Source organism: Pelodiscus sinensis, chromosome 1 (assembly GCF_049634645.1).
Source record: "Pelodiscus sinensis isolate JC-2024 chromosome 1, ASM4963464v1, whole genome shotgun sequence".
In the NCBI taxonomy this organism is placed as follows: domain Eukaryota; kingdom Metazoa; phylum Chordata; order Testudines; family Trionychidae; genus Pelodiscus; species Pelodiscus sinensis.
Genome location: NC_134711.1, coordinates 290,147,045 through 290,166,951, shown reverse-complemented (window position 1 = coordinate 290,166,951; position 19,907 = coordinate 290,147,045). Strand labels below are relative to the sequence as shown.

Here is a 19,907-nt window from a genome sequence, read left to right as displayed (position 1 = left end):
TGTTTTAGCACTAGTTTCCTTTATATCCAGTGGTCCATTACTTAAAAAAAAAAAAAAAAAAAAAAAAAGGTAGAGGCAAGATCATTATTTTATCAACACTCAGACATGAGCATAAGACTACTTCAGAACATGATGTTACTAAATACCAAAATTTAGGTCAATCTATGACTTCTTTACTACATTAAAAGAACTCCGGGGGGGAGGGGGGAGATTAAAAAAAAGTGTCAACCACTTAAAGCAACCCCCTTGTCACATGATGTTCACCTAAAGACAACTTACTGACATCATTGTGACAAAGCAAAACCTTATCTACTGTGACCAAAAGATCAGTTTCAATATGGACCATCTCCTAAGGACTGAACGGGGAGAAGAGTAGATGAATTCAGTGCATACAAATTTTCATTTTAAACAACTAAATAGAGCAGCCCAAATACATCAAGATCTATTCAAGATCTATTCACATTTAATTGACAAGGAGATAGAAGATGGGACTGGTACAACTCACAAGACAGGGCTCTATTCCTAGTTCTGATGCAGGAGAAGTTGGCCAACTCACACAGTGAAGGAGCATAGGCTATAATAGAGAACAAGGAGGAACATGGCAGAACAGGGAGGCAAGATCAAATCAGCATCTTAGATGCCTATATACAAATGCAAGAAGTATGGGTAATAAGCAGGAAGAACTTGAAGTGCTAATTAATAAACACAATTATGACATCATTGGTATCACAGAGACTTGGGATAACACATGATTGGAATATTGGTATAGAAGGGTACAGCTTAGGAAGGATAGGTGGGGAAAAAAGGTAGGCGGTGTTGCCTTATCTATTAAAAATGTACACACTTGGACTGAGGTGGAGATGGACATAGGAGACAGATGTGTTGAGAGTCTCTGGGTTAGGTTAAAAGGGATAAAAAACCAAGGGTGATGTCATGCTAGAGGTCTACTACAGACCACCTACCCAGGTTGAAAAGGTGGATGAGGCTTTTTTTTAAACTAACAATCATCCAAAGTGCAGGATTTGGTGGTGATGGGGGACTTCAACTACCCAGACACATATTGGGAAACTAACACAGTGAGGAACAGATTATCCAGTAAGTTCTTGGACTGCGTTGAAGACAATGTTTTATTTCAGAAGGTTGAAAAAACTAAGGGGCGAAGCTATTTTAGATTTGATTTTAACAAATAGGGAGGAACTAGTTGAGAATTTGGAAGTGGAAGGCAGCTTGGGTAAAAGTAATCATGAAATCATAGAATTTATGATTCTAAGGAATAGTAGAAGGGAGAACAGCAAAATTGAGACAATGGCTTTCAGGAAGGCAGATTTTACTAAACTCAGACCTGGTAGGTAAGGTCCCACAGGAAGCAAGACTAAGAGGAAAAACAACTGAAGAGAGTTGGCAGCTTTTCAAAGGACATTATTAAAGGCCCAAAAGCCAACTATTCTGCTGTGTAGGCAAGATAGAAAGTATGGGAGGAGACCACCTTGGCTTAACCAGGAGATCTTGCATGATCTAAAAATCAAGAGGGTCATAAAAGTGGAAATTAGGACAAATTACAAAGGATTAATATAGGCAAACAATACAGGTATGCAAGGACAAGATTAGAAAGGCAAAGGCACAAAATGAGCTCAAACTAGCTACAAAAGGAAACAAGACAACTTTCTATAAGTATATTAGAAGCAAGAGAAACACCCAGGACAGGGTAAGCCCATTGCTCAGTGAGGCGGGAGAAACAGTAACAGGAAACTTAGAAATGGTAGAGGTGCTTAATGACTTCTTTTTTTGGTCTTCACCAAGAAGTCTGATGATGAAGGAATGCCTAATATAGTGAATGCTAGTGGGAAGGGGGTAGGTTTAAAAGATAAAAGAAAAAAAGAACAAGTTAAAAATCACTTAGAAAAGATGTCTGCAAGTCACCAGGACCTGATGAAATGCATCCTAGAATACTCAAGGAGCTGATAGAGGAGGTATCTGAGCCTTTAGCTTTCATCCATGATTTTTTCAAAGAAGACAGCAGAGATTCCAGAAGACTGGAAAAGGGCAAATATAGTGTCCATCTATAAAAAAAGGAAATAAGAACAACCCAGGGAACTACAGACCAGTCCGTTTAACTTCTGTGTCAGGAAAGGTAATGGAGAAATGGAATTCAAACACCTGGAAGACAATAAGGTAAGAGGTAACAGCATAGATTTGTAAAGAACAAATCATGTCAAACCAATCTAACAGCTTTCTTTGATAGAATAATGAGTGTTGTGGATAAGGGAGAAGTAGTGGACATGGTATACCTAGACTTTAGCAAGGCATTTGATAGTCTCACAAGATCTTATCAATAAACTAGGCAAATACAGTAGCCCCATGTAAGTTGTAAGGTGAATGCATAAACTCAGACTCATAGACTTTAAGGTCAGAAGGGACCATTATGATCATCTAGTCTGACCCCCTGCACAGTGCAGGCCACAAAATCTCACCCACCCCTCCTAGAATAATCCTCTCACCTATATCTCAGATACTGAAGCCTTCAAATACTTTGAAGACCCCAAGATGCAGAGAATCCTCTAGCTGTGATCTGTACCCCATGCTACAGAGGAAGGCGAAAAACCTCCAGGGCCTCTGCCAATCTACCCTGGATGAAAATTCCTTCCCGACCCCAAATATGGCAATCAGCTAAACCCTGAGCATGTGGGCAAGACTCATCAGCCAGACACCCAGAAAGTTCTCTATAGTAACTCCTATCATCCCTCCATTGACCTATTTCCCACTGATAATGAATGGTCAATTAGTTACCAAGATCATGTTATCTCATCAAACCATCCCCTTCATAAACCCATCTAGTTTAATCTTGAAACCAGATAGATCTTTTGCCCCCACTACTTCCCTTGGAAGGCCGTTCCAGAACTTCACTCCTCTAATGGTTAGAAACCTTCGTCTAATCTCAAGTCTAAACTTCCTACTAGCCAGCTTATAGCCATTTGTTCTTGTGTCCACATTGGTATTAAACTTAAATAATTCCTCTCCCTCCCTGGTATTTATCCCTCTAATATATTTAAAAAGTGCAATCATGTCCCCCCTCAGCCTTCTTTTGGTTAAAGTAAACAAGCCAAGCTCCTTGAGTCTCCTTTCATAAGACAGGTTTTCCATTCCTCGGATCATCCTAGTGGCCCTTCTTTGTACCTGTTCCAGTTTGAATTCATCCTTCTTAAACATGGGAGACCAGAACTGCACACAGTATTCCAAATGGGGTCTCACCAATGCCTTGTATAATGGCACCAACACCTCCTTATCCCTACTGGAAATACCTCGCCTAATACATCCAGCATAACTGGCTGGATAACCGTTCTCAGAGTAGTTAATGGTTCACAATCCTGCTGGAAGGGCATAACAAATAGGGTTCCACAGGGGTTTCTTTTAAGACCGGTTCTGTTCAATATCTTCATCAATGATTTAGATATTGGCATAGAGAGTACAGATGATACCAAGCTGGGAGGGGGTTGCAAGTACTTTGGAGGATAGGGTCATAATTCAAAATGATCTGGACAAACTGGAGAAGTGGTCTGAGGTAAATAGGATTAAGGGCAATAAGGACAAATGCTAAGTACACCACTTAGGGAGGAACAATCAGATTCACACATACAGAACGGGAAGCGACTGTCTAGGAAGGAGTACTACAGAAAGGGATCTAAGGGTCATAGTGGACCACAAGTTGAATATGAGTCAACAGTGTGATGCTGTTGCAAAAAAAGCAAATATGATTCTAGGTTGTATCAACAGGTGTGTTGTAAGCAAAACTTGTGAAGTCATTCTGCCGCTCTACTCTGCACTAGTTAGGCCTCAGCTGGAGTACTGTGTCCAGTTCTGGACGCCACATTTCAAGAAAGATGTGGAGAAATTGGAAAGGGTACAGAGAAGAGCGACAAGAATGATTAAAGGTCTGGAAAACATGACCTATGAAGCCAGGCTTCATGAACTGGGCTTGTTTAGTTTGGAAAAAAGAAGATTAAGGGGGGACATGATAGTGGTTTTCAAATATCTAAAAGGGTATCACAAGGAGGAAGGAGAAAATTTGTTCCTCTTGGTTTCTGAGGACAGGACAAGGAGTAATGGGCTTAAAGTGCAGCAAGGGAGGTTTAGATTGGACATTAGGAAAAAATTCTTAACTGTCAGGGTGGTCAAATATTGGAATAAATTGCCAAGGGAGGTGGTGGAATCTCCCTCTCTGGAGATATTTAAGAACAGGTTAGATAGACATCTGTCAGGGATGGTGTAGACGGAGCTTGGTCCTGCCTTGAGGGCGGGGGGCTGGACTCGATGACCTCTCGAGGTCCCTTCCAGTCCTATGATTCTATAAGAGCAACAAGAATAATGAAAGGTCTAGAGAACATCAGCTATGAAGGAAGACAGAAAGAATTGGGCTTGTTTAGTTTGGAAAGAAGAAGACAGAGCATGAAATAGCGCTTTTCAGGTATCTAAAGTGTCACAAGGAAGAGGGAAAAAAATTGTTCTCCTTGGCCTCTGAGGATAGGACAAGAAGCGATGGGCTTAAACTGCAGCAAGGGAGGTTTAGGTTGGACATTAGGAAAAACTTCCAAACTGTCAGGGTAGGTAAACACTGGAATAAATTGCCCAAGGAGACTGTGGAATCTCCATCTCTGGAAATATTTAAGAGCAGGTTAGACAGACACCTATCAGGGATGGCAGGCAGTACTGGGTCCTGCCGTGAGGACAGGGGACTGGACTCGATCACCTGTCGAGGTCCCTTCCAGTTCTAGTGTTCTATGAAGTAATGTCTTAGTGCAAAACTGTCTTCAAAAGCTAAGGTTATCTACCTCTAAGAACTTGCAGGCTAGAAAACTGAGTTAAACACTTTTTGGCTAAAACACCTGTTTCTCAAATATGCATTTTTCCTTTTATGTTATACACATAAAACTGGTATTTAACAACCATTAGTAATCATCATCCTGTATAATAAAATTTGAAGCACAAGTCATTTAAATAGTTACAGGACCCAGAAACACTGAGGTTAGCCCAGTAGTAACTGCCCTATTTAAAGTCTGTTAAAATACTTTAAAGTGATCAGTTTGGGCTATGGAAAGAGGGCAAAGATCACAAATAATCCACTAGAAGGGAGAAAGTATTTTTAAAAATCATTTTTTATTTCAACACAACTAAGAATAAAAAACACATTATGAGGAAGATTTCTGCAGTGTGTGAATCAGTCCAATGTTTTCCATTACAAAAGGATATTAAAAGTCTTAGTTTATACTTCATTACAGACCTTGGGTACAGTCAAGTCCATTTTCTTTTCCTGTTAAAAGTGGTTGTCAAGTACATCTTACAGTCATTGATTGTCCTCAACTGGAGATGTTTACAGCTTCTATGAGGATTCAATACTAGGAAGCCACACAGAGTTAAACATTCAAGATGGTCTTTGCTTTCTTGGCAACTCCACAACCTCTCCTTAATAGCAGTGATCTACTGGGACAGATCCTCTCCCAAGCTCCCTTGTACCATCCTAAAGTTGCCATTAATAGGCCTTACCAGAGCAGGGGAAAGTGTTAATTGACAGAGTCCACTACTATGCCACCCTTTCCTGGCATAGTCACACACTTGAGGAAGGGATGGACTCAGAACCTCCCACATTTTTAGAACTGCTTCAAACCATCATAATTTAAGAGTAGTCATGAGGCAGTACTAATTTCTGGTGCAAGCATTAGGGACTGAACAACGTCGCCATGTCTTAAAGTCACCTTGGTCAGCTCTTCACCCTGGCTGTCCTTTGCATTTGGCAAATGCTGAAAAGTTCTTTGAACTATTTTAGTTAAGAATTCCAGCCTGTTCGTTTCTACTGAAAAGCAATTCAGTCTTTATTTTTGTAATTAGGACACTACTAATTAACTGACCTTTCATTACAACCTGCCACACATTGCATAGAAGATGCTTTTTTAATATTACATTTATTAACTTCAGAGCACTGAAGGACTGCTTAATAGGTTTTTCTTGGGGGATCCTACAAGAGGAGCTAATACACTGAACTAATGGTTGTTTCATAGATAAAAGACTGGAGCATGATCTGTGATATTTCCACAATGTTGTTTCTTAATTAATTGAAAGCAGTCTGTTCATAGTTTTTGCTTGCAGAAATAGTACGTAATCATTCAAATGAAGATTTTTTTCCAGCCATCTATGAATCTTCTAAAAAGGTTTTAGAAGAGACGGTTCAGTGGGCCTTATTACTACTTAGCTTGCTTGTGTAAGTATTTAAAGCCTCCTTTGTGATATTCTGCAAGAAGTGCAAGAACCTCTCTTTAGGGACTCCCTTTATTCCCAGCATGGCTCATTTTTTCCATTATGCCCATCTCAGTTTTTGAAATTGTGTTGCACATTTAACTGCTTGATACTGAACTACAAATTCAGTGTGTAAGTATTCTACCCTGCTCCAAAAGGGTGAACAGGAGAAAAATAAGAACTTCGCTTCTCTATTAAATGGCTGAAGGAAAGAGGGGGGAGGAAGTTTTGTTTTCTCAATCAGTTTATCACCTTCAATAGTTGCAATTTAAAATAAAAAGAAATAGTAGGAATAGTAGGATTAGTAATGTCTACACATGGCTCTTCACAGATTCAAAAAAGTAGGCAGTAAGGAAATGGGTTTCATTTCCGCTTCTGCACTGTGGTTAACTTCCTCTGTGCTCCACCAGTGTTCTCTTGGCTTTCCTTGGCAGGGAAGACAAGGGCTTCTGGTCTCTTCAGCCTTTCAAAACTGTAGCATTCAACTTTTTCTTCAGTAGAGACTGTTCTGGTACTCACAAGGTGAAATCCTTCTTTAAGTAAAGTGTCAACCAGTAAGCCTAGAACATTAGTTCCATTAATCAGCTTTCTAGGATCGGGTTTTATAGAAACATACCTAGAGAAAGAGAGAAAAAAGTGTTAACCTTCTTGCAGGATGGAGCCATGTTTTTAACAGGCCAAATTTTCAGCTGATGTATAGGAGTATGACTCCACTGACTGCAAAAAAGCTGCACTGATTTACATTAGCCAAGAATCCAGGTTAATTTTCTAAATATATTAATTCTTTTCATTGTGAAAAGCACAGCTATTTGTTCTCAGTTTGACCAGTTATATTTTTTTACTGAACAGGCACTTTGTTTTTCCACTATGAAGTCCACTTTCTCCTTACAAGTAGGAATGAGAAAGGTTAACCAGTAAGCATCACCCTAAAATGTAGCTTGATTAATCAAAGTCACCTGAACAGGTGACGCTTGCCAATTAATCTCTCATATCCTGGATACCCAATGGGGGATGGAGCAGCTCCTTGTCCGCTATGAGAGGGGGCTGCTCCAGCCCTGTGGGACCTGCTGCAGACAGGGACTGCTCTGGGAGTCTGGCACTGCCCCATGTGTAGTGGCTAGTGCGCATCACAGGCAGGGGCTACTCCAGGCATCTGGAGCTACCTACTGGCAGTGGGCCTAGGAGGAAGACAGCCCACAAGCAGGGGCTGCTCCGACAGCGGCTGGGAGAGGAGGAGGCACTCCAGCCCCAGGTGGGCTGGAGTGCCCCCCTCTTAATTGCTTAACCAATTAAACAGGATTTTACATACCTATTTACAAGTGATCATAACTGTTTAATGGAGAGAAACTAAAGTCAATGCATAATGTACAACAGTTTCTCAGAGGAGAATAGTCAAACTGTGGCAAGAACAGCAAAATTGGGTTAATTTAAGTAACAGCACTATTCATTACAAAACACCTTGCTCTGCTAAGAGTTGTTTGCTCTGTTGTCTTGTACACAAACTTTTTAGTAACAATTATGAAAGTTATTTACACCTAAAGTAAATTAATTTGCAAAAATTCATCCAGATACTTCAAGGATGAAAGTAATGTAAATAATACTTCATGAACTATGGAGCAATTCTGTTAAAGATCTGCAAAAAGAACTAAGTTCTATATAATCACAAAAGATTGATTACAGAAGTTAATCATATAATCAAAACTGACTTGTAAGATTTTTTCCTCTGCAGCTGAACAGAAAAATGTGGCTTGATTAATGAAAGTCAAAATAGAGGTTATAACAAATTAATTTCTCACTGTTTTTACCTTGTCACAACCTACACTGATTCAGTGTTAATCCAAAAAGCTGTAATAAATGGCATTTAAGCACTGCCTCATATGTGCTATGTGAGAAAGCCCAGGATGAGCTTCTTACAATTATACAGTTAAAGAAAATAAAAAAAAAAGTCAAATATAAAGAAATCCTACTGATTTTTTTAACCCAACATTCTCTTAATTGTTTAATTCATATATTTTAAGAGAGAATAACCCTACCGGTACTATTTCAGTGAAGTGTCCATAAAAATCCAGGCATTCTAAGAGCCATGGAAGATAATATGGGAAAGAAGAACATAGGTTGAGACATTCCAAATGTATAATTAAAAAAAAAAATCACTCTTTAGAGCATTTAAAAACCATCAAGAACTATGTAATTAGAGGCTGACATGGCTAGCACAGAGGTCACTGATTTATCATTTAAAAAAAAAATCCATGGCAAGAGGACCAAACTCATGTAGTGTCTACAATTTTTATTCTACAAAGCAAAACCTTGCATTTACAGTTTGGGAACAAGATGAGTCCATCTTAACTCTGCCTTTATTTGCCATCTCCACAACGAAATCATCCTCTCCTCCCATCCACAGCTTATTCCGTATTTATCTTGGATGAAGTTGTTGTGGGCAAGTTTTCCCATTTAGTCCTACTTTTCCAAGTTGGTGGGTTACAAGCACTATAGATGCTGTGGCAAAGTTCTGGTCGTGCCCCGTGGGTCTTGCACTACTGGTGGATAATATCAGCCTCAGAGACTCACTGTGGTTCTATACACGACCCATTTCTCTTCACAGGAGGCAGAGTCCACAGCTTAGTGAACCACACTCATCACAGGCTAGTCCATGGTTTTTGGGGTAAAAACTCAACAGAACCTGTTCCAAGAAGGGAGACCAGGACTGTGTTGGTGTGGGGGAGAGTTTGGGAGGAACCTGGGCCCTCCCACTACTCCAGCTTCCAGACCAGGGCCCCTAAAGTAGCAGCAGTAGTCAAGGTTGTTTTTCCCTTCTGACTTGGCAGCTTTTTCCCTGGGCTACTTCCAAACAATGCCTCCAAAATGTCTCCCTCTGATGCCTATTAGCCATCTCTCAGCTCACACACAGCTTCTTCTTGTTCCTCCCTTTCTCCTTCCAGTCCATCACTCTTTGTCTTCCCCCCCTCTCCTTACCTAGGGGAGGCCTTTTAAAACAACTCCACTGGCTCTAATTAGCTGCAGGTGTTAAGTGACTTGCCTGAGGGAGCAATCTAATTAATTAGCCCCAGGTGTTTTCCTGCCTTCATTTTCGTGCAGCAGGCTCTAGTAGTTTATTCTGGAAAGAGAAAACCACTTATCCAGGGCCCTGTATACCTGCCTTCCACCAGTGTGGCAGGCTGCTGGCTTAGGTCTGTCATAATGCTTATGAGCACTAGATAATGGCATATTAAACTCATAATTTTCAAAACTTGTATTAACCCACATTCAGACTTAACCACCCCACCAGCCTGAATTCACAGTCATTGCCAGTCAACATCCGTGCTAACCTTCACTCAGAGAAATCAGCTTCCTTCTTTCCTCAGAAAGAAGTTACCTGGAATTCTCTGAGTTAATCTCTTTTTGAGATGTTTAAGAAAAAATATGTTTCTACCCATTAGTAATCGTTTCTGCCAATTAGGAACATCTTCCGTGATTGCCCATTACTTCAGACAACTCACAGACTTCATTTTCAGTGATCAAACATTCTGGCTACTACAGGCAAAGTGAACCCATTATTATATCATTAGGCTGACAGAACAGGGAGGCAATTATATTTGGGATAAACAGTAGGCTATAAGCAGAGAATCAAGAATACAAAATAGTACTTGCTGGCAAGTGATTCTTTTCCTCTACTATACTTTAATTGTGCATTTTCCAATAGTTTCCAGATGTGACTCAGCCATGCCATTGGACAATCACCTCAGAAATATAGAAAGAGCAAAAGGTGAGAGGAAGGTCAAATTAATGAGGAGAATAATAGGTTTTAAAAAAAACATTAAAAGTTAAGGAAACTTACAAGAAGTTAGATCAGTATAACAAATTAAATCAGTCACCTCTTGGCATTGAGCCATCAATTGATTATTCAATAATCTCATTACACTCTAGCAAATTGTATGTATTTTATGAAGGAGAAATCTTGGAATTATTTCAAGAAAGAAAAAACACAAAAAGGTGAGTACCTTGCCACCAGCTGGTCACCAGCAGAATAGTCAGTGCCACATTGAAAAACCAGGTCATGATGAGACGGTCTCTCCAAAGGGAGTGGAGTGAGTTGTTTCAGAGAAGGAAAAGTATCATTACTCCATTTCCATCTTAAAGACTGCTCTGTAAACATAGTGACCCATCCAGCCAGTACCTCAATAGTATTGCTGCAAGAGCCAAAGACTCGGAAGAAAGCCTGAGTTTCCTGGAGCAAGAAGCGCACTTCCAAGATCTCTGGTCTCGGCTTCAGCAAGTTTTCCTGGTTCAGAAGCTCAGCCAGGGAATGAAGCTCATAGAAGTCTGCTTCTCTTTGCAGCCTCTGATAGTCTGAAAAGTCAGTGGGTAGAGAAACCTGGAGTGTCCTCAAAAAATCTAGGATGTAATTAAACAAAGTTCCATCTCTGTCCACAAAGAATTGTCCATTCACCAGCCTGAATTCGTGGTCATTGCCATTCAACATCCGTGCTAACCTGGACTCTGGGAACTTCTGCAGGGTGGAAGCCCGTGTTGTAAATTTCAAACCTCCCACATTCAGGGTGGCCACTTCTTGACTGCTCATATTGGTGGAGACACAATCAAAGATTATAACGCTGACCTGTATCTTTCAAACCAAACTATTTCTAAAATGAAAAATCAACTGGGGACCGTAAGTACCATTCAGTGAACTTACTGCATGTTTGCAGTGAGGTGTGTAGCCACTAGTAAGGTTCCCAGGCAACAAGAGTAAATACAAGTTAGGATAGCCATTTTCAGATCCTGGTTGCTTGGGAACTTGGACTCTCGAAATAAAAAACAGCTTCCGAAGACTGTTGAAATATGGCTGACTGACAATTAACTCCAAGTTTAGAAAAACACTGACAAAAACCCAAGAACAATACTCAGAAGCAAAACATTCAGTATACGAATTTTACAGAATCATAAGGTGATTTCATTTCTATATTGCTGTGGGTGACCCCCTGCTGAATGTATTTAATGGTAAGAACTAACTGCAGTCATGCTCTGAAATGAAAACAGTTCAAAGAAGCTGAAAGTGTATTCCATTAAATGCTCCTGTTCTGAAATGCTTCAGTGATAAATGTTTGTATGAAATAAGAGATATGGTCTGTTGTATCATTTCTTTAGGTGTTCGTTATGCCATGAAACTCACTGAACTAAATTCTTCCCTGGTGCACAACGGCCACTGAGTAAGTTTACCGCAGTTGAAGATGCAATTGCCATATGGGCTGACATACCCACATTAGCTTTAATTCAACTAGTAGTATTGAGAACAGCAATGAAGTCACAGTACCACAAATTTTAGTTGAAGCTGTACAAGTCTGCCAGGAATCCTAGATACATACTCATATTGCTGACCTGCACTGATGCCCATGCTGCCATGTCATCACTTATTTTTAGATGTGCTGCCTTTAATCTAGCTAGCACATGTATGTCAACCCATGCTCCAACTACAGAGAAGAGATAAAGAGCAGTACTCACCTCAGGACTAAGGAATCTTCTAACACAAGAAAATGGCCAACATTAATGGATATGATTATACAGCAGGATTATAAGCAGCACCCCATCTCTCCAGATGTTGAAATTATGACCAACTGATGTGGAGAGCCAGAGAAGAGAAGATCCCCTCTCCACCAGCCTCACACTGTTGGAAAGATTGTGTCGTTTGAGGGACGTTCACTTCGTGACTGTTAGAAGAATAGATTTTTCATTCTTGTACCTCATAGAAAGCTATAAAACTGTTCTTACTTTGAGGGAAAGGGAGTGGAGATAACTCCCTAGTCCATCCATTCATCATATACTTTACTCTCACTTATAAGCTGCACTGTAGCCTCAATTGTGAGCGACTGTTTGTATTTCCCAACAGTGAGCTTAAATTATTTACATTAGAGACATTTTTAGAATGCAAGAGGCTTTTTAAAAAAAAAAAAAAAAAAAAAAAAACACACACCAAAATGTTATTGCACAGCACATAAAAGGGCACCTTGCAGCTTATTTTGCCCCACTCACTTCCACATGTTTCTCTTTCATGCTGCAATTTGTTCAAGACGACTGCCCTGAAGACTTTTTTATAAACCCTGTAATATCCAATTTATCTATAGTACTCTGAATATCAGAATGAGGCATCAGTGAAATTTAATATCTGGTATTTTGAAATGGCTGGCCAGTCTTAGGCAAACTTTACAGCCTACCTCTCCTGGCGATCAGGAGCATCCTTCTTAATTTCAAACAACTTCCCGTAACAACAACAACAACAACAACAACAACAAAAGGTTGATGCATTGAAGGACCAGCAGTTTTTACAATAGGACATTAAAAAAAAAAAATCACTCAGTTATATTAATATTTGACTATATATACACATTGTTAGTTTTGCCTTACATTTTGGTCAGAGTAAAGAAATGCATTATTTAAAAAAAAAAAAAAAAAAAAAAAAAAAACACACACATTTTGAAACAAGCTCTCAGAAGCAAAGGTATAGTTTTCCAAAGTTTGGTTTCACTTTCAGCATACCAGTGCTAGAGCTATATGAACAACAACTCCTCCAGAAACATTCTGAGTCTTATATGCTTCCATCAGAAGTCAGAGATTTTGAAGGGTTTTTTTAAACTGTTTTCTACACCTGAGTTCCAGTCATTTCTCGGGCATCTTAATCTGTGCTTTTATGTTGCATTTTATAATAGTTTATACTTGCACACAAATTGTGCAACATTATCCAATACTACTAGTGTATAATTTTTGCACTTTTCACTTAGAAGAAAAGCTCCATCTGTCATTTGCTCCCAATAGAACACTGCATGATCAGCTATAACCACAGTATCTGCCAGGTAGGATGACCCAATTGTAAAGAGTTGAGTTTTCCAGCACTGAAGATTGTCAAAGACAGATTCTACAAAGGTCATTCTGGTAACTCCAAGGAGAAATAAGCAAATCAGAGAAGTCACTATAAATCTGTGTGAAAAGACTGAGGGAATCTTGAAATTAAGTGTACTGTTTTCCTGAGGCAAAGAAAGCTTGTCCACATCTATTAGTTTTACACCATCCCATTGGCTGGTATCAAAGCTTTTTATTGTAGGGTTGATGACTACACTGGAACAAGGCAAAGGGGTTTCCTTAATCACTTTGATTTTTTCCCTGAACTCCTGCATCTGTTGCAGAAATATAATGGGCTCAGATACATCCTTAAAAGCTTCTGCAATGTTAAAAGCCATTCGTTGCTCTTGTAGAATGGTGTTTAATTTATTGATTTCTGGGTCATATGCCTGCATCACAGCAAGCTTCATGGTCTCAAAGTCAGACAGAATCTCATTTCTTTTCTGCTCCAGTGTGTGCTGCAGTTTATCAAAGAACTCTTTCACTTTGTCAGAATCCTTTGTCAGCATCTGGAGTGCTTTCCTCTTGCTTGTTTCCAAGGTGTCCAGCCGGGAGAGTGCATCCCCACAACGCCATGTTTCAAAGCCCTGAAACAGAGTCTCAAAAGCACGCTTCTCTTGGGAATAGGCATCTTCAATGGAGCAAAATACATGCTTTGTGTGGTCACCTCGAGTAGCACAGATACCACATATCAACTGCATATCTGTGCGGCAGAAAATGTTGAGGGGCTGCCCACTGTGTACCTTACACATAGGCATTTTGGGAGTTACTTTTATTTTGTTATACTTCTCCACTATACCTTTCAGGGAGTAGTTGACTTGTAAATTGTTGATTCCTGTAACAGGCGTCTCCTTCCGGCAGGTAGGACACTTGAAAAGGGGAGGTGGTCTCCAAACCACACTCCGGACATTTCCCTCTAGGATTCCCTCCAAACACTTCTTGCAAAAGTTGTGAGAACAAGGTAAAACCCGAGGATCATCAAACAAGCCACAACAAATGGGACAGGTGAGGTCTTCCTCTAAGAGCTCCATCACATCCTATGGAAAGAAGGGGAAAAATATTATAGGGAAAAGTAACTTCTATTTGAGACAAGCTTAGTATGGCTTGCACTGGCTGACAAAAGGCTTTTTTACCAAGGAATTTCAAGATGGGATCTTAGCTGGGCTAATATGCATATTGTGCACACGCAACCAGTTCAGCCACAAATCAGGGAACTCTACTAATTGCTTAAGTATGTTCTAGTATCTGATCAGACAAAAGTTGCTCAGTATCAAAGCAAAAATCAGATTCACAGACTTAGCAAAAACACTGAAAAGAAATGTTAACTAAACCTGACAGTGGTCTTTCATATCTGCTGAAAATGATTTGACTACTAATTCAACACGTAAGCCTTACAGCAGTGATGCAATATTCAGAGATTGATTTGATCTGTTTTGTAAAATTTCAATATGGCAAAATTAAAATTGAACCAGAAACTATTAGATTTCACTTCCACAACAAATACAGAATTGGTTTTAAAGAATATATATGCCTCAAACATTGTCACTTTTGGGCAGAAGGGGAAAGCAATATTAAAGGTGACAGAGTAAAACATTGGAATTTCCTCAAGTTTATCAGAGTTTGTTAAATATCCCTTTCAGCAGGCCAAACCCAAAGGCCATTCCGCATTTGTTTAATCTTAGTTTAAGAAATGTGGGTGCAGGGAAGAAAGCTGCCTGAATGATCTTTACCTTGCTACTGGGATATGCAGCAAAAAGATGAAATACTGTAAGAACTTGGAAGTAATTCTTAAAAACTACTGAAGTAAAAATAATGTATAATGATCCATTTTTTATTACACAATCTGTATTTCTAGAGCCAACATCTCAATATGTTTTAATTATGGCAATTTCTTTTTTGTGTGGGCATGCGATTTATCAAAAGAAAAATTTGAGACTTATCTTTTATTGCAGTAGCCCCTAAATGCCCCAGTAAGGGATCAAGCCCATTATGCTGAGCACTGAACGCATGTATCAGAAACCAGTTCTCTGGTGCAGAGATCTTACAGTTTTAGCATGTGGAATAAGATAACAGATGGATACTAAGGAGGTAAAATCCCATTTAATTGGTTTAACGGTTAAACATAGCTCTAACACTACATTTAACCGATTAAAAGGGCTTGGGGAGCAGCTCCAGCAGGGCTGGTGTGGAACTGCTGTCCACTGCAGTTGGGCTTCAGTAGCCCCTGCTACAGGCTGCTCCTGGGCATCAGTTAAGGGGGATGCTTATTGGGTAATCGTTTAACCGGTTACCTATTAACATCCCTAATGGATACCTATAGGGGTGAAAAATTAGATTTGACAGACCTGCAAACCCAATTAGTTTGAAGACAGAAGTTAAAAATACTTTGTGAAAACTAAATGAAACAATAATTCCCCCATTTTTAGCAGCATATTACCATTTAGTCATATTGGTAATGTTAGTCATAAATAATAGGCTCTCCTTAATTCTCATAAGGTGTTACCAGACAAGCTACTAGACGGTTAACACAGACAAGAAAGTGGTTTAAAAGAGAGATAGGAAGAACCCTTCAGAGGGAGACTGAGGATACCAGTAGGTACATGGAACACAGAAAGTGCATTGGAAGAAGAGGAAGAAGTGTAAGATGACCAAAAGAAAGCTTTCACCACAAGGTAGATACTGGCTGCAACAAAATAAAGAAAAACTCAGAGGGTACAATCAACCCCCAGATTCATTTGTCCAAATACCAGAGATGTGCTTATAGATAAGCAGGGTTTGAAAAAAAAAAAAAAAAACGCACTAGACTTTTATTCAGCCAGAAAACTAAACAAAAGTCAGTTATCCCAAAGCCTAAGGGAAATGCCATACTGAGGAGTCCTGCCAGCTCCATTCTCAGCCACTGGAATACCTAATAGAGTGTTGTCTCCGTATCTGATTCAAGGACTCCATTTTCACACACAATAGTACTAATATTGGCTGTTCATTAGGGATGTAAACTGTCATTTAAACAATTAATTGGTTAAATATCATGTTTAATTGGTTAGCTGCAGGCAGGGGACTGCTCCAGCCAGGCCACCAGTTAACTGGTTACCAGTAAACATCACCAGGTGAGGGTAATGCCAACCGGTTACCCCTTTACCACCCTACTGTTTATACCAAACAGTCTACCTCCCTTATTTCTGATCTTTCAGGAAGCCATTTATGACTTCTGTGAAAGCATGTGATTTTTTTTTTTTTTTTACAAAAAAAGCTTACGACCTTATTTTGCCCCTCTTCCTCAAGTGGATGCCAGTAATAGTAACATTAGAAATCTAGGAGTGTTCACATGACAGAGAGGGATATGTCTACACCAAACTGTGAACTCCAGTTTGCACTGCAATCTTCATTTTGGATTAAACATACATTTCATATTAAAGGCTTGGCACTTAAAGAATATCTTTGAGAAGCTATCAGAGCCACCGCCATCATGTCTGACTTCTGTCCCATCATCATGCAACAATGGACTGTCTACACAGAAGCCTGATGTGAAGAAGGGGCTAGAACTTCCAAGCTAGAGCATATGGGCAAAAAAGGACAGAAGCTTTATGGGTTCAGGGTGATTGTTCTTGGAGCAAGGAAGCTATCTGCATGGCAGAAGACTGGGCTGAAATATGAGAAAGTGGGAGGACTCTGCCTTGCCTGTTGATCATACCAAACTCACAGAAGAAACAAGACTGAACTAACAGGGTGGGGGAGTGCACCTTAGTTCCAGGTTCTTGTTTTTCAAAGTTATGCAACTCTTGCACTTTCTGGAAAAGAACAGCAACCCTGGTTAAGAAATTCCTTTGCAAAACCTGTATTCCACCATGCTTACATGACATACAGTAACCTCTTCAGGGACAGGAAACTCACAGCACCTATAGTAAAGTGGAACTGTGAGAGTGGGAGTAAAAACAAACAGTGGCTAAGTAGGGCTCAGGCACTGGAATCTGAGGCAGCCAGGTTTCAGAGTTCCATGCCCCAAAAATAGGTGTCAGTGACAAGAACTGCACCTGAGGTTTGCCTTAGAGCAGGCCTGGGCAAAATACGGCCTGTGGGTCGCATCCAGCCCACCAGGTCACCAGATCAGGTCTGCAGATGCAGCTGGAGACCCTAGGCAGGCTGCTCTGCACACCGCTCAGAAAAGTGGCGGGGGGGGGGGCATTTCTCTTAAAAACTGAGCCCAGAGGGGAAGGCTTCAGGTGTAACTCCCGCCACCAGCACAATCCCATTGGCTGCCTTCTGATCAGAAACTGGCCAATGGGAGCTGCCTATTTGAGTAACAGGCAGCACATGAAGCATCCCTCCCCCTCTGGCTCAGTTATTCACACAAGCACATCATGGGGGGGAGGGGCAGGCAGGGTGAGAAACTTTTTTAGCCCTGGAAGCAGGTTGGGTTGCTGGGTGGCAAGTCTCCTAGCCAGAGCCTGCCTCTGGCACCCCATCCCCTCTCTTCCTCAACCCTCTGCCCTCCCCACCACTCAACATACCCAAACCCCGTGTCCCCCTCCTGCAGCCATATCCCCTCCCAGATCTGGCATCCCAATTACCTGCCCCAGATCACAATTCCCTCCTATTCTAGGTTACAACCCAAACTCTTGCACCCCGGTCCTGTCCTGGGTCACAACTGCCTCCTTCACTGAAACTCCCTCCCAGACTGCACTCTCCTTCCTGCACCCCAATCCCTTATCCCCAAGATCCCTACTGCACCCAACCTTCATCCCAGACCCTGCATCTCCTCCATTAATATCATGGAAGAGTGTGGCCCTTGACCACTTTCCAAAATCTAGGACTGTCCTCCCATCAAAAATTATTGCCCACTCCTGCCTTAGAGACCCTGACCTAGGAACGTACCTGACTATTTCAACTCAGAGGCTGTAGCAGCATTTGATCCTGGGGTAGAATCTACTCAAAACAGATTAACACTTAAGTAGAGAAAGTAACTGGGTCACTTGTGACAACTTGTACAAAGTATGGAACAGACTGATTTGAGAATCAATGAGTTTTCCTTCAGTAAAACTAAAGTTGTATTCTCAAGGGAGCTATTCGATCTCTATAGCTTTGAAATCCAAAAGATGTTAGCTATAGAACAAAGCAAGCCTTTTAGCTTTCCATTCACAATGAAGATGTTCAAAACAAGTCCAAGTAAACACAAAACAATGGCCTAATTCCTCATCCCAAATATTCTCTCTGAAGAAAACAGAACAAATTACTCTAGTCTGTTTCTAGATGATGGCTTATCAGCTAAGTAGCAGGAAACAAGGTAAAGCAGTGATGGGCAGCCAAGGCTAGTGAGTGGGCCACATGAGTGGCCCTCTATTTCAGGTGATTGCAAGATTGAAATCAGTCATGTGCACTAACCAGGACCCAAATAAATTAATACGGGGCAGGCCAGATGTTTCAAGACAAGAAGAAATGCTTTAATCACTCATATAATATTACAAATATCATTAGCTTCAAATCATTAAAAAAGTTCACACTGTAAAACAGAGGTTGAACCTCCTTGGTCCTGCACCCTTGGGACTTCACCAGTCCCAAACAAGGGAATTTGCCAGACCAGGGGAGGACCCCTGTGACTGCCCTCCCAATCCGCCATCCCCCTCGTGACCCATGCTGCCCCTGGACTAGGGCTCCAGCCCGGCCCTGCAGCTGCCAGGCTCCAGACCCAGCCCCCTGCTGCTGGCCCAGCCAAAGCTCCAGGCCGGGGCCAGAACCGCTACTGCTGGGCTCCCTGCCATGCCAAATGTGCCTGCCTCCCCTCCCCTCCCACCCAACACAGGGCTTCAAATCACCAGCCATCCTCCCCTCCCCCCCATGTGCTCCTAGCCCAACCACCAGATCTTCCTGTTCCTGGGCTCTGTGAACCAGGAACATCCGGACCAGAGTGTCCCAGTTTAGGGAAGTACAACCTGTACCTCATACTCAGTGCCACTTCTGGTTGGATCCACAACCAGAAGGTTAGAAGTAAGGGATGTGCAGACACTTCACAATTTAGCAACTATGAATGTAAAACCCCATTTAACTGTTTAACCAATTAAATGTTTAAGCAGTTAACCCATTCAAGGGGAAGTAGGCAGGTGGGGCAGCTCCTGCCAAGGTTGGCCTGGACACAGCAAGCTCCCTGCAAGGTTGGAGCAGCCCCTTGCCTGCAGCAGGCAGGGAGCTGCTCCAGGCCCCACTGGTTAACCTTTCACATCCCTATTCACCACTGAGGTTACCATCCATTAAATCCATGCTCAACCTCTTCCCCGCCTCCTCTCCCAAGCACATCCCATTTCTGCTCCTCTCCTTCCCTCCCAGCATTTCTGGAGCACCATGAATCACTGTTTCAGGCTCTGTCCCCACTCCCTCCTCCTCTCCCAGAGCTTGAATGCTGGGAATCGGCTGATTTGCAGTGTTCAGGTCACTTTTCCCTCCCTCACAGAGCTTGAAGTGTTCAAGCTGGGGGGAGGGAGAGGAGCGGGGACAAGGCACAAATCAGTCAAAAGTGCTGGGAGGGAAGGAGAGGAGAAGGTAAATGCAGGTCCCCAGTGTGTGAGAGAAGAAAGCAAAAAGGATGCTGGGCATGGAACCCTGACTGGCTGCATGAGGCCTGAAGGTTCTCACCACTGGAGCAAAGTGAAAGATGAGGCAATGCAGGCTGCACTTGACCCAACTGAGTACAGCACCCACATTTTCACTTACTTATTTTAAAACTAGATTTCTCCAAACAGGAC

At 41.4% G+C, this 19,907-nt stretch overlaps 2 protein-coding genes across 8 annotated transcripts in view; both read right to left on the bottom strand.

Moving 5' to 3' along the window:
- Nucleotides 1-5,132: 5,132 nt before the first annotated feature.
- KCNRG (potassium channel regulator) lies at nt 5,133-12,106 on the bottom strand. 2 transcript variants are annotated; one of them, XM_025183777.2, is made up of 3 exons: nt 11,782-12,106; nt 10,284-10,856; nt 5,133-6,901 (listed from the first exon to the last, which is right to left on the bottom strand). In XM_025183777.2, exons 2-3 carry the CDS (start codon nt 10,763-10,765, stop codon nt 6,649-6,651), a joined length of 735 nt encoding a protein of 244 aa, XP_025039562.2. In that variant the 5' UTR covers nt 10,766-10,856; nt 11,782-12,106; the 3' UTR covers nt 5,133-6,648. The 2 variants fall into 2 exon arrangements, with proteins under 2 accessions (XP_025039562.2, XP_006121422.2); XM_006121360.4 differs by having other exon boundaries at nt 10,284-12,106.
- A 133-nt stretch (nt 12,107-12,239) lies between these two features.
- The window catches only part of TRIM13 (tripartite motif containing 13), a 41,223-nt gene continuing 33,555 nt past the window's right edge, over nt 12,240-19,907 (bottom strand). For all 6 annotated transcript variants that reach the window (XM_075919082.1, XM_006121361.4, XM_075919079.1 and 3 more), the window contains one exon: nt 12,240-14,210. In XM_075919082.1, coding sequence (XP_075775197.1) covers nt 12,975-14,204 — 1,230 coding nt within the window. In that variant the 5' untranslated portion in view covers nt 14,205-14,210 and the 3' untranslated portion in view covers nt 12,240-12,974. The remainder of the gene's footprint in view (nt 14,211-19,907) is intronic.